This window comes from Sinohyriopsis cumingii, chromosome 4 (assembly GCF_028554795.1).
Source record: "Sinohyriopsis cumingii isolate HCF-2022 chromosome 4, ASM2855479v2, whole genome shotgun sequence".
Lineage (NCBI taxonomy): Eukaryota > Metazoa > Mollusca > Bivalvia > Unionida > Unionidae > Sinohyriopsis > Sinohyriopsis cumingii.
Genome location: NC_142964.1, coordinates 140,259,013 through 140,272,543, shown reverse-complemented (window position 1 = coordinate 140,272,543; position 13,531 = coordinate 140,259,013). Strand labels below are relative to the sequence as shown.

The window sequence follows — 13,531 nt, the reverse complement described above, 5'->3', positions numbered from 1 at the left end:
GTAGTGAGATGGTGAAGTGGCATCGATAACTAACATTTTCAAAAGCCGGCGATTGGTCATGGGGATCGAGATAACCGACGTTAAGTGGCAAATTTGGCCCTCTTTTGTGCTCGAGATATTAGGGTTCGGCGACATAAAAGAATCGACATAACCGATGAGAAAATGTTAAGACAAAGAGAGAATTTGGCGGTTCCACTTCAAAAACGTCGACTTAATAGGGTTGGCGAGTTAACCGAGGTCGAGATAAGTGGGTTCGACTGTACTGTATTCACTCATTATAACAGTTTCCATGGGGACCATGGAGTATATTGCCTTATAATGAACTTCATGGCACAGTATACCCTCATTATAACTGTTTCCATGGGGACCATGAAGTATACTGCTTTATAATGAACTTCATGGCACAGTATACCCTCATTATAACAGTTTCCATGGGGACCATGGAGTATACTGCCTTATAATGAAATTCATGGAACAGTATACCCTCATTATAACAGTGAACATGGGAGCCATGAAGTATACTGCCTTACAGTGAGATCACCTTATAATGAAGTACATGATAGTGTTCTGTCATTATAATCCTGTCCATGGGAGATAGAGAGTATACCAACTTAGACCACCTCATAAAGTAAACGATACTACTCACCCATTACAATGCTGTCCATGACATCCATAGAGTATATGGTCTTACAGTGAGACTGCATTATAATGAGGTACATGATACATATTTTTATATTAATGTATAATTAAACAGGATCACTGACAATAACTTATTTTGACAGGAACCATGTTATAATGAAATGTCATGTAGTGAGGGAGTGAATGAAGCTCATCTACCTTAAAGAACTGTATCCTGGCCAACAAATCGGTAATGTAGCTTCCAAGGGGTTTCAAAGAGGGGTATGATTTGGCAGCCCACATAGCAGGTACCTACAAAGATTAAGGAAACACATGCAGGAAATTTAACACATTTATGACTGTCAAAACAGTTTTAATTGGTTAAATAATAGTGTGATAGTCATTTTCAAAACTAATGTACATACTCTCTTGTATGTCAGGTACATCAGATTGCAGAGATCCAATATTGTCTGTGCATTATGCACCATCAGATTTGGATCCATGCAGAAAAAACAAACACAGACTCTGATCTGCCAGCACAATTTGTGACAGCAGATCAAAGTTTAATTTGTTTGTGATTGGACCTAACTTATAAGCAATTAGATAATGTAATCATCCAAATGTATGAATCCATCGAAAGCAGGGTGGGAAATGTCCAGAAATATTCTACTTGCCTAGGATGGAGCATTTTTAATAAACTCTCTGAAATCTTAAACATTAAAATATTTTGGGCAAATGAGACAATATCTTACTTTCCCAATATTTTCAAACAATGTCATCTTTTTCCAACTCTCAAACTATTGCTCTCTCCGTTGATGTCTAGTTAATAAATGTTCTAACTTTTGCATTCAATATTAAAACCACTGATGTATCTCTCGACCATTTACATGCCAAAGTTATACAGGGATTGCCCAAAACTGATCCCATAAAACTACTTTTTCCACCTCTCCCCACCACCTAACCCTGACAGGAGAATAATAATGAGGTGTCTGTATTGGTGTAGGATGTATAAAGTCTTCAGTAAAAGCATAATATTTTTTCAACATTTTTAAATCCTGTACTTGTTTACAACCTCTCAAATCATTTCATCTGTTCATGACATCATGAAAACATCTAAATTTTTCATGTTCAACAATAAAGCCTTTGATTTCAGCATTTCCTTACTAACTGCATGATAATGTTATGTACTGATTGATCAAAACTGATCCTGTTTAGCTACAAGAATAAAGAAAACAAAATGTAGGAAATTGAACAAATCTGTGAATATCAAACAATGTTTGATTAGTTAATAAAAATCTCTTGGAATTTTCAACACTAATGGAAAGTCAATAATCCACTTGCAATGGTTTGTTGGCAGATTATTTAAAACTAAAACAATGAATAAATTATTTATCTATTGAAATAAACACTTCTTTTCCACTCATTGTTGTTTTGTATATTTATTACGATACCTTGCCAACCATCATGCTGTCAAATACATCCTCCAGTTCTGTAGACATGATGATGAGACCCTTAATGGCTTTACGAATATCCTGTAGACTCTGCCTGATAACCTGGATGAGGCGATTGAATCGGATCAATTCTTGGATCAACACTGTGTTCATTGACTCTTCATAACGTACTGGGAATTTTGTCTGGAAAAACAAAAATATCTTTCATGTCAGTCATAGTTATCAAATGCAAGTCAGATTATGAAAGTCAATCTTTCAAGAATGTTTTGTTTCTATTTTTACCTTTGTGCAAAGAGGACACAAAGTGGGAAACTTAAAATTCAAAGACCTAAACATAAAATTACTGACTATCCTGTACAAAAATCAAATAACTTTGATCTCTGACCTTTGTTCATCCCCCCAATCACTATATATCTCTTTCTTCCTTGTGTGACATGTATACAGTTTAATGTAACTAATGAATGTACATGCAAGATAATCAATTTAATAAAACAAGTGTTTTCAATAAAGATATACAATTTTATTAACAGTGCATGTTGCCATATAATACAGAATTATAAAACTGTTCAAATACATGAATGGTCCTTGGTTCTGTTCTCATGTACTCCATGGATCTATCAATGGTCATAATCAGAAATACATGCACAGTCTGCTCAAAGACTGTTTAACAATGCCAATACTTTCAAGAATTCTGTGCATAAACTTTCAAGATCACAATTAGCAATAAGGGTAGGCAAGGTAAATATTACATGCATTACTTGTAAATATTACATGCATTACCCATAAATATTACATGCATTACCTGAACCTCTTCAAGGTTAAGCGTGGGTGGAACCTTGGACAGGATGTCAGCTGCCAGATCCTCAATCATTTCCTGGGAAGACTTACCTCCTCCACTTGTCTAAAATATGAAAACAGTATATCATATAAAGATATTCTTCATTTATAGTTCTTTTAGCTTTTTCTGAAAAAATGGCATTCTCTTTCTTTAGCATCAACTTCAACTTTCTGTAGATAGAATAAGTATATAGGGAAATAGTTATAGTTAATAATTTTTAAACCTGACAAGAGAAACACAATCTGTTTAGTATATACTGTACTATATAAACAAACTTCCGTGTCAGTACTCCATGTTGACAAAACTATTCATAGAAGACATCAAAGATGAGGGCCTTGTATAACAACAACCTTTGCAAAACGATGCACAATATGCAGATATACGATGATAAAAACAATTTTCACAATTTTCGTAAGTGACACAGATGATGAAGGCCTTAGTGCAAAACTTTTTTCAAAGTTCTCAGATTCAAATATTCAATAACTGAATACTATTGAAAAATGAAATGGGAGCCATGACCCTACTGACCTATCTTATACTGAGTTGTATTATACTGGGGGAGTACTTTATAACTACGTTCTAATGGCAGTCAAAACTTTGTGAAGTTTTCTAAACAAATGATTGACCTTTATATTTCATTCATTACCAGGACTGTTATATTTTCAAGGAAGAGAGGTTAGAAGATTTATGATGATTTTCTTGATCATGCTTAAAACTGGACAAAGGATGAATTTTGACCTTTTTGTTTAACATGCATACTAAATTCACAGAACAAGACCATGTTTTATTTATTGGCATTAGGAGGAACAAAGAAACTATTAGAAGACCATTCTCAGCATACAATCAAATATAACAATCAATAGTAAATGTATGTGTTATCATAATGTTCACACATGCCTTTATAAGTGTATACCCTTTCGGTCAAAACTTGTACAACTGTTTAGAACTGACCATGTGTGTCTCAGTCTTAGAATGTCTTGTGGCAGGAAGTAGGCTGCTAAAATCTGCCCAGAATATAATTTTTATCAAACTTATCACCATTCACATTTTGTGTCTAACACTCAAATTTGCTTGTTAATTTGGATTTTACATATGCTGAATGCAGTACAGCCATACTGGGAGCTAACTCTTGTAGTATATACAAATATGACGGTGTGTGCTTATTATGGGAGCTTTAATTTCATGTAATTTACTCTTGTAATTAATTTTTTTTAAAATGCAGTGTGAACATTATGTCAAATGCAGTAATTGATAATTATATATATTTCTTCCATATTCAATAAGAAATTCTGTTTTGCACTTGATCAGCACATATTGCATAAAGGAACTGTTGCATATTTTTTTAAAACTGAATTTTGACACAGAACCCCCCACCACCAAATGACCTACCTTTCAATACATCTTACAAAGTTACAATATTTGTACTATTACACAACTGTTTAGTGAACTGCTGCAAAGGTCTAGTTTTAAGATGATAGGGGAAAATATAATCTTCTTTTATTATGACTTAGTCTCAATGTAAATGTTATACATGTATGGTTGCTTCAGGGAACTCAATGTAAATGTAGATACAATTATCTCTGCTCCAGGTACAACTGGAAAGAAATAAACCATTATGTGTTTCATAATGTAATCCAAAGCACTTCGACCATTTTCTTTTTACCTGCAAGAATTTTGATTTTAATGGTTTAATGAGTTCCAGGTGTACATAGCACAATCATCAAGTACATCCTTTTACTAGGTGGTAAAGATAATACATTTACAAAGATCTTGTGCACTATTCAGGTAAATGGTCAACAAAATTATTTTCAAGAACACATGATCTGTACATTGGGCCAAATCATTTCTGTCTGCACGTCACCAAAACTAATACACATATATCAACATTCATTCATGACACAATTGTAGATTAGGTACTTCTTTACAAATGAGTTGATTTATTCATTCATGACACAATTGTAGATTAGGTACTTCTTTACAAATGAGTAGATTTATTCATTCATGACAGAACTGAAGATTAGGTACTTCTTTACAAATGAATAGATTTATTCATTCATGACACAATTGTAGATTAGGTACTTCTTTACAAATGAATAGATTTATTCATTCATGACACAGTTGTAGATTAGGTACTTCTTTACAAATGAATAGATTTATTCATTCATGACACAATTGTAGATTAGGTACTTCTTTACAAATGAATAAATTTATTCATTCATGACACAGTTGTAGATTAGGTACTTCTTTACAAATGAGTAGATTTATTCATTCATGACATAAAAGCAGGTTACTGCTTCTTTTGAAATGGGTCAATTTTTTTTCATCTTCTTAATATCATAGTATTTGTTGTGATACAATTTATAATTTTGTAATTAAGAAAAAGTTCAAAACTTTATCAGACCTATGAAAGTCAAACACATTTTCATCAATCTAATGCAAATGTATAAAAAAATGAGTAAATAAAGAATTTGAATCTGCAATGAATTTTTCCTTTCAAAAACAATTCATGATGAAGCAAAAATGTATTTAAAAATATACATACTATATCAGAATAAAACTGATTAACATTTCAGCTTTTAACAGCAATTTTAACAACAGGTATTGCATTATATTTGAAGTATTCTGTGAAAAACAGAAAAATGACAGAGATATTTCAAAACAGAGATATGAAAGATAAGTAAATTTGGTTAGGAACAATGATAAGCAAGTAAATTAATGCAATAAAGCAGTGAACAAAAGACTTTGATATTGACAATCAAAATTATTATCAAACTTAAACTGCATATCAAACCAAACTGTACTAGTACTGTGCATGGTGACGGTGGACATCATACAAAACCAGCAAATAGGTGAAGATATGTCAGAGGGGAAAACAAAAATTCAGCTTATTGCAGTGAGTGAGTGTTAAAGCGAGATTTGGTTTTTGTTGATTTTTGGTACCATTCGACCACTCCTACCCTCAAATTTCTGGAATACACCATAAAGAGACAAAAAAGTAACACTGGCTGTGGATATGTATGTACATATACACAAAGACCATCTTAAACTGATTACATTATCTCCTAAATTAGCACTTGATGACACTGATTTTTATAACTAATCACATGTTAATAAAGAGACCAAAGAAAGGAATTCAATTTTAATCTTACTTGTGAACACATTTTGAAAATGGAGACTTTTTGTTTTTGTTCAATAAGGCTAATTTATAAACAACAAAAACTAGATCCAGTCAACTTTCTATTTATAAACATGTATGTTTCATCTTGGTGGACAGTCTGCTGACATTGATGAACTTTGGTTTATTCTGTCAGTGAGTGATTCAGCAGTAACTGAATTGGCAAAACAGGGTTGTACAATGGATACAAAGAGTCACAGCAAGGCTGCGAAACTCCTTGACAAATTGTAATAAATTACCTTTAATCAAGTTTCTTCAGCAGAAACTGAAGGAGCCCAGTGAAGACTGGGCTTTCCAACAAAGATGGGGATGCCAGCAGCAACTGTCGGATTTACTTAATGGGTTTGGTTTGATTATGCAATATAGCACTGACATTAAATTCTTGTGTGAATAAAACAGAATGGAATGAAGTGATTGTCCTTTATATGAGAAAGCAATATGTGGCAACAATGACAATTCCATGTCCTTTGAAAACTGTAAACATTGTGGTTGGGATGATGGAAGCCAACATAACTATAACATCTTGATGCTTTCCAAACTTAGAATTATTGAACAATGATGATGCACATGAAAGCTGGGAATGTTTTGATTGGTTGGTTAGTGATGTATGAATATAAACTCATACAAAATAATTGGAACTATTTGTCAGCCTGAGAAAGGTAGTGAATGGGTCACCTACTGCTGTGTATAGACTATGCTTAAAAGCAACAACATAAATATTGAACATTTTTAGGGAAATGTTTGGATTAACTGATTCTCACTGTGATGACAGAGTAATTAAAACTGTAAAGCAAATTCTAAATAAAAGCCAAAACTTTACCTCACAATCATCCTTTTAACTTTCCTTGACAATTTATGAAAAATGTACCAAATTTCAGCAAATATAAAACAAAGAATATTCTAGAGAAGACATCCCCAATGCCCCCCACTTATGTAAAAAATTCCAACTGAATGTAACCCATGGTCCATCACTCTCAATTTTTATATTACTTATCCCATATATTGTTTATTGTTTCCATGGTAATATAAAAAGTATTAAATATGCAAAATTCCAAAAATAGGATTACTGAAGAATTGTGAATAGTGAAAGGTACATCTTGCCTACTCGTATAATAATGCACACCAAGTTTAATAGTGATATAGTAAATGGTTTTGTCATTTTCTATGGAAACAAAAGTATTCATGGACAGAAGAAAAATAAAAATATAACTATAACAATTGATGAACTGTAAACCACAGAAAGCACACCTGGAACACTGACCCAGTGTGTACCAAGTTCAATAGAAGTAAAGCAAATGTTTTTAGAATTTTGCTTGGAAAATGAAAATGTTTATGGACAGACTGAGAATTATAATGATGGACAGACAGACAGACAGACAGACATATTGATAGTCATATCCCTCTGTACTACATACTGAGTGGATCAAAATAGGCTTGAAGGATAAAGTTTATATATGTACCAACACTCTAAAAGTGAAAATTGTTTTGTCAAGGACAAGTTAAAATGAAAAAGATATAAAATTATTAAAATGTTTAAAATAATTTAGCTAAAGATTTTGTCATGAAACGAGGTTCTGTTTAATTATATACTTAAGTGTGAAACAGAGAAACTTATTAGCAAAATAATTTTCATAATTTTTTATTGTTTCAATATTTTCACATGTGAAAAATATATATATAATTCATCTTGTAATACCAGAAATGATATATTTTAATCTGTGGCTTTTCCACTTGTTCAAGTCTCCCCTATGTTTTCAACAGCTATTCTTAACACTATGACGTTTTGATAAACATTTTTTTATCTGTGATACACTACATCTTATCAGCTTTACCTATCGTTTTTTCTCATCAATAAAATATTTTTGACATGTGGGACTACTAATATTTTGTTTAATGACACAAGTACACTCCATCTGTTTATTCAGGCAAAATTTTGCTGACAAAATCTTTATCTGTTTATAATATAAGCTTTTCCGGGGGGGGGGGGGTCCTCTTTTTTTTTCTACAAATATTAATCCTGTCCCCAAAGGTTGTCAAAGAAGAAGTACTGTAGTAACTGACTAAAAACATGGAAGGGACATAATTCATCCCATTTAAATTTGTTTGTGGACTAATAAACGGGCTATGCCCAAACCATGTAGACTACTTACTGATCCTTTAACATATATTATGAACTGACAGGATAAAATTATTAAATGTAACAGCAAGATGACATATCAATAAAAAAAATCTAACTTAATTCACACTTTTTTTTAGGATACCTGTATTTTGATACATCCTTGGGTACTATGACCCTCAGAATAAAGAGTAAAGTTGAAAGATAGACTGAGAAGACACAGCAAACATTCAATGTAGCTCCTTAGATAAACTGTTAATGAAGATAAGTGTTCAAATAAATGTTGCAAGCACAAACTGTGACATATTGTTTTATATCATAGTGGCACATTGTGAAAATGTGTCAAGATTGTAACACTGTATATAAGAACTGAATCATGCCAAGCTGATTATATCAAAAATGCAGAAGAGGTTTACAGGGTTTACATCAAAACACTGCAGCATTATAAAGTGCATATGCATTTTCAACAAAACACTGCACCATTATAAAGTGCATATGCATTTTCAACAAAACATTGCATGCTGGTGAATTAAGTTTGAAATTTTTAATCAACATTCCATCATGCACATGCTTTGCAATTTGAAACACTTTAAATCACAGTAACCTTTGTGAATGCCTGAAAATGAAAAATTACATTTAAATTTGACATAAATATAATATGCATTGCTAAAATATATATTAACTTAACAAACAAGTGTATGCAAATATAAATCAGAAATGTATCCATATAAAATGAAGACCTTCAACAATTTAATAGAACAGAAGATATCTTGGTTCAAAATTTTGACACAAAAACATGAAAGTTAAACTAGAACTGCAATATGCTGCTCAATGATTTTAGCACACCCAGATAACTGGCAAACCTGCTTTTAACATTGAAGTAGGTGTGGATCACATTTAACATTAAATTAGGCGTGGATCACATTTAACACTGAAGTAGGTGTGGATCACATTTAACACTAAATTAGGTGTGGATCACATTGAAGTAGGTGTGGATCATATTTAACGTTAAATTAGGGGTGGATCACATTTAACACTGAAGTAGGTGTGGATCACATTGAAGTAGGTGTGGATCACATTTAACGTTAAATTAGGTGTGGATCACATTTAACATTGAAGTAGGTGTGGATCACATTCTATCTGATAAAAAGTACTTAAAAATTTGTATTTATTTGCTAAACATGAATAAAATCACAATGAAAAAAGATATAGTAAACCTTGATACATCACTCATTTTATTGTCAAAACAGAAGTTAGTACCAGGAAATATTAATTAACATCATGAAATCCATAACTTTTAAAAAGGCATAAATTTTGTTACATTTTCTTTCATGAAAAGTAGGAACATGAATTAAATATTTTCAGTGTACATGCAGCGATCCCATAATGTAAAAAAGATCACAGTGAATGATGAACCATTCTCAGATACATTTCTTACCATCCTAATACATTTTAAGTACTGTAGTTATTCTAACAGACTCCACAGGGTGGTGCAAATTCCAAAGGGCAGTGGGTGGGGAGCGAATACCATTTATCACAGTTTGAATGAAACTGTTTGTAAATTAAGTTGTTTTGATTTTTCTAACAGTTGTTGGTTTACTCATATACTGTTTTAATTATTGGGACATACCATAATGGATATGTACAGATCTATAAGCCTAGATAAGGTCGGAATTTCTTTATTTTCATGGAAAAAAGGGGGAGGGGTGACTGGAATGGGGTTTCTATTAGAATAATTATGGTAGGTATTTCAACTTTGAAGGCAGTAATCACAAGTCTGACATTTGTCAATTTTAATGCAATAATGAATATAGTGACAAAAGAAAACTAGTGCAAAAAAGGACTGTTACTGGTGATATGAATAAAAATCATCATTGTATTGTTAAATGCTTGGTGCTGTATGAGGATTATCATATAATATCAATGGACCTTTCACACCCTAAGGGACCCCACAAGATGACACATAGGTCATTTGATTGGTCAGTCTTGGTCTTAAGTGACATCACAAGTCATGTGATACAAACAAGGTTGCTTACAGTTCAGAAAAATAACATAGTTGCTTACAGACCAGATAAATAATCAGTGTGCTGCAAATGAACAGTTGTCAAAAGAAGTAGCTGATCACTTAGAATTAGCAACAGGTGCTGGTGATAAAAAAAGCAAACCTCATAACACCTGGTACTTTCATACATAAAAAGCCAACAATATTACATCTGAACGTATTCATAATTGAAAGGTCAAATGTCAATACATTACATAGTGGATATTTCACAACATATTTGGCAGAAATAAATACATAAAATGAAAGTATAAACTCACCTATGCCTGCTTTTTAAATACTTTTGAGATTTTTTTAACGATAATAATGGTAAAATGTGTATAAATATTTGCATAAGACCCCTGAAGCATGTCTTTTAAAGGTCACCCAAGACACCAAGAACTGTAACTCTTCCCCACATGTGGCAATGTAAAAAATCTAAAAATTGTATGTGGCCTCACTTGCAAGGCAAACATTGGTTGTATCATCTCACACATCCCAATTTGATGATAGTGATGAGGAATCTCTCCCCCAACAATTATTGATGACTCACTCATTCATGCAACACAGGGGATGAGTTAGAAGGCCATTTACAGAAAACATTGTAAATGAACCTGCTGGAGGTTCATCAATGCATTTTTTCGGCATAGTTGTCACAGTTCTATCAACTCCAGAAACAAACAAGGCCTGCCATTTCTGACAAATTGGCTACACACCCTCCCTGTCTCTCATCTTGTATCCAGTGACCTCTCTAAAGAATGACCATTCATGTGACCTATATGTCATCTTGTGTGATCCCTAAAAGTACTACAGGTTCAATGAAATTATCATCAAACTTCAACTTGATAAGTATCGTTTAATTTTCCAATTTGAAATAAAAAAATAAAGACAGCTAAAAATCAAATATACATATTGATTTCTCAAATAATTTATGTCACTCTACTTTATAACAATCCATTTTATTCATAAACAGAAGCATTCAGTTTCTTTCTTTTGAAAAATAAATAATGTTAGGATCAATAGAATACACTAATCGGTGTTGGAAGAAAAAATTCTTAACGTGTGTCAAGTCTTACAGAACCATTAAAAAAAACCAGTGAGTTTTGCAAAACAAAGTCTCCCTTTGTCATCATCCATTTTTTGTCTTTGTTGCCAACTTTTTAAAAACATAACATTACATGTATAAGGTTCTTCACAAGTTATCCAGAATCGATTAATCCAAATATACATGTACACACCATCATTTCACAGTCAAATCAGAAAATATTTGGGAAACATCGACTCCTAAAACCATCTTATACAAAAAACAATGATTTGTTGTGAGCTACACTACCTGTAAATGACTTTCAAAACTTTAATTTAAAATGCTGGTAGAAATATCTCACTATGTTCCAGAAATGATTAGGCAATAATAATAATAATAATAATAATAATAACAATAATAATATTAATATCAACATTTATAATAGATGTATTAATAAAACAGCTTTATTATCAATTTGTCTCACCTGTCTGGGAAGGGTAAGTAAAATGCCATCAAACAGTTGTTGTGTCTCTTGTTGGTCCTTGGTTATATCTGCATTTTCATGGAGTCCAAACACCTGTAAAAAATTTATAATAATAATAATAATAATAATAATAATAATAATAATAATAATAATAGTAATAATAATACAATGTAATAATAATAAAATAATAATAATAATAATAATGATAATAATAATGACAATAATAATACAATGTAATAATAATTATGATAATAATAATAGTAATAACAATAATAATACAATGTAATAATGATGATAATAATAACAATAATAACAATAATAACAATAATAATAATAACAACAATAATAATAATACAATGTAATAATAATAATAATAATAATAATAATAATAATAATAATAATATTAATATTAATATTAATAATAATAATTTATGATACACTGTACGTCTATAACCATCACTAAATGCCCTGATAAAGACAACAGTGGCCACTGAAACACCAGAATGAAAAATGAAAAATAATAAAACTAATAATAAAAAATAAGAATTTATTTTAAGAGTGTAAAACAGTGATAAACTATTCTGTATCCATAAAAAGAAAACTATCCTTGCTACAGATACATTGTAAAGTTCAGTGAAGACATAATTAACTTTTGGAAAAATGTTCCCATTAAAATCATGAACAGATTATATTTTAATGTTCTTTTTACCTCTGGATGTGGGATCAGTGGTAGACCCCTAATGTAGGCCACATAATCATCATAGTCACCCTTGGGAGGTGCATAGTAAATGCTGCTCTCAGAAATTTTGTAGTCACCATCATAGATAATCTTCTCACAATAAAAGATTTCTAGTAGGCTGATGATGAGTCGCCGGTCTCGATTGTCGGTGACACGACCTCCATAATTACACTCTCCCGTCAAATAGATCAATGCCTCCAGAGGAGGTTTGTCATAATCATTGAGGAACATCTGTAAGAAATATAACATTTACAGAAAAACTGTCAACTTGTAGATAAATGTGGAAAGAAGTATAGTTAGCAGTGAAAGTTGGCACATTTTGAAAGAAATTTTATACATAAACTAACACTTAGACCACCATTACGACCAATTTGTTTTACTTCCAATAAATCAAAACACTAAAAAGGCTAAAAGAATATTGGAGTCAATGTGATCTCAGTTTAGAAGGGACTTCATCCATATCATTGACATAATTCATCTATGCTGTGTATAAATATACAAAAAATTTCAATACATGTAAAAGTAATTTAATCTTGTTTACTTGATTTGGCATTATTTCAGAAAATTCAGTTTGGCCTGACTTTTTTCATAAACACCTAATAACAGAAACACTGTTTCTATTTTTGACAGGGGCCCCAAGTGGCTGAATGGTCTAAAGTGCTCACAGTTACGGATCACTGCCATCTCACCTCTGTCTGCGTGGGTTTGAGTCTCAGGCTCAGCCAATGTGGGTATGTAAGAAAGCTTGCTGGTAGCTTCTCATGGGTCAGTGGTTTGTTCCGGGGTTTCCCCGGGTTCTTCCTCTACCAATAATACTGTCCACCATGTATAGCCTAACTTGTGCTGAAAAATGGTGTTAAACCCTATAACAACAACAACAATCTATTTTTTACTTAGTTCTCAACCTTGATTCAGAAATCACTGAGACAAGTAAACAACTTTCTATTTTTATCTTATTCTTGGAGTAAAATGATTGGTTTTTATCAATGTCATACTGGGAGTACGTGATTTTAGATATGTAAACAGCCTCTATTTTGCAATTCTGGGT

The 13,531-nt window shown here is 31.9% G+C and overlaps 1 protein-coding gene across 1 annotated transcript in view; it reads right to left on the bottom strand.

Annotated features, from left to right (window-relative positions):
* LOC149802203 (dynein axonemal heavy chain 3-like) overlaps positions 1–13,531 on the bottom strand; it is a 281,860-nt gene that overhangs the window by 20,075 nt on the left and 248,254 nt on the right. The window contains exons 66-70 of the mRNA XM_089956614.1: positions 12,454–12,714; positions 11,745–11,837; positions 2,872–2,970; positions 2,070–2,252; positions 838–930 (exon numbers count right to left, since the gene is read on the bottom strand). Coding sequence (XP_089812740.1) covers positions 838–930; positions 2,070–2,252; positions 2,872–2,970; positions 11,745–11,837; positions 12,454–12,714 — 729 coding nt within the window. The remainder of the gene's footprint in view (positions 1–837; positions 931–2,069; positions 2,253–2,871; positions 2,971–11,744; positions 11,838–12,453; positions 12,715–13,531) is intronic.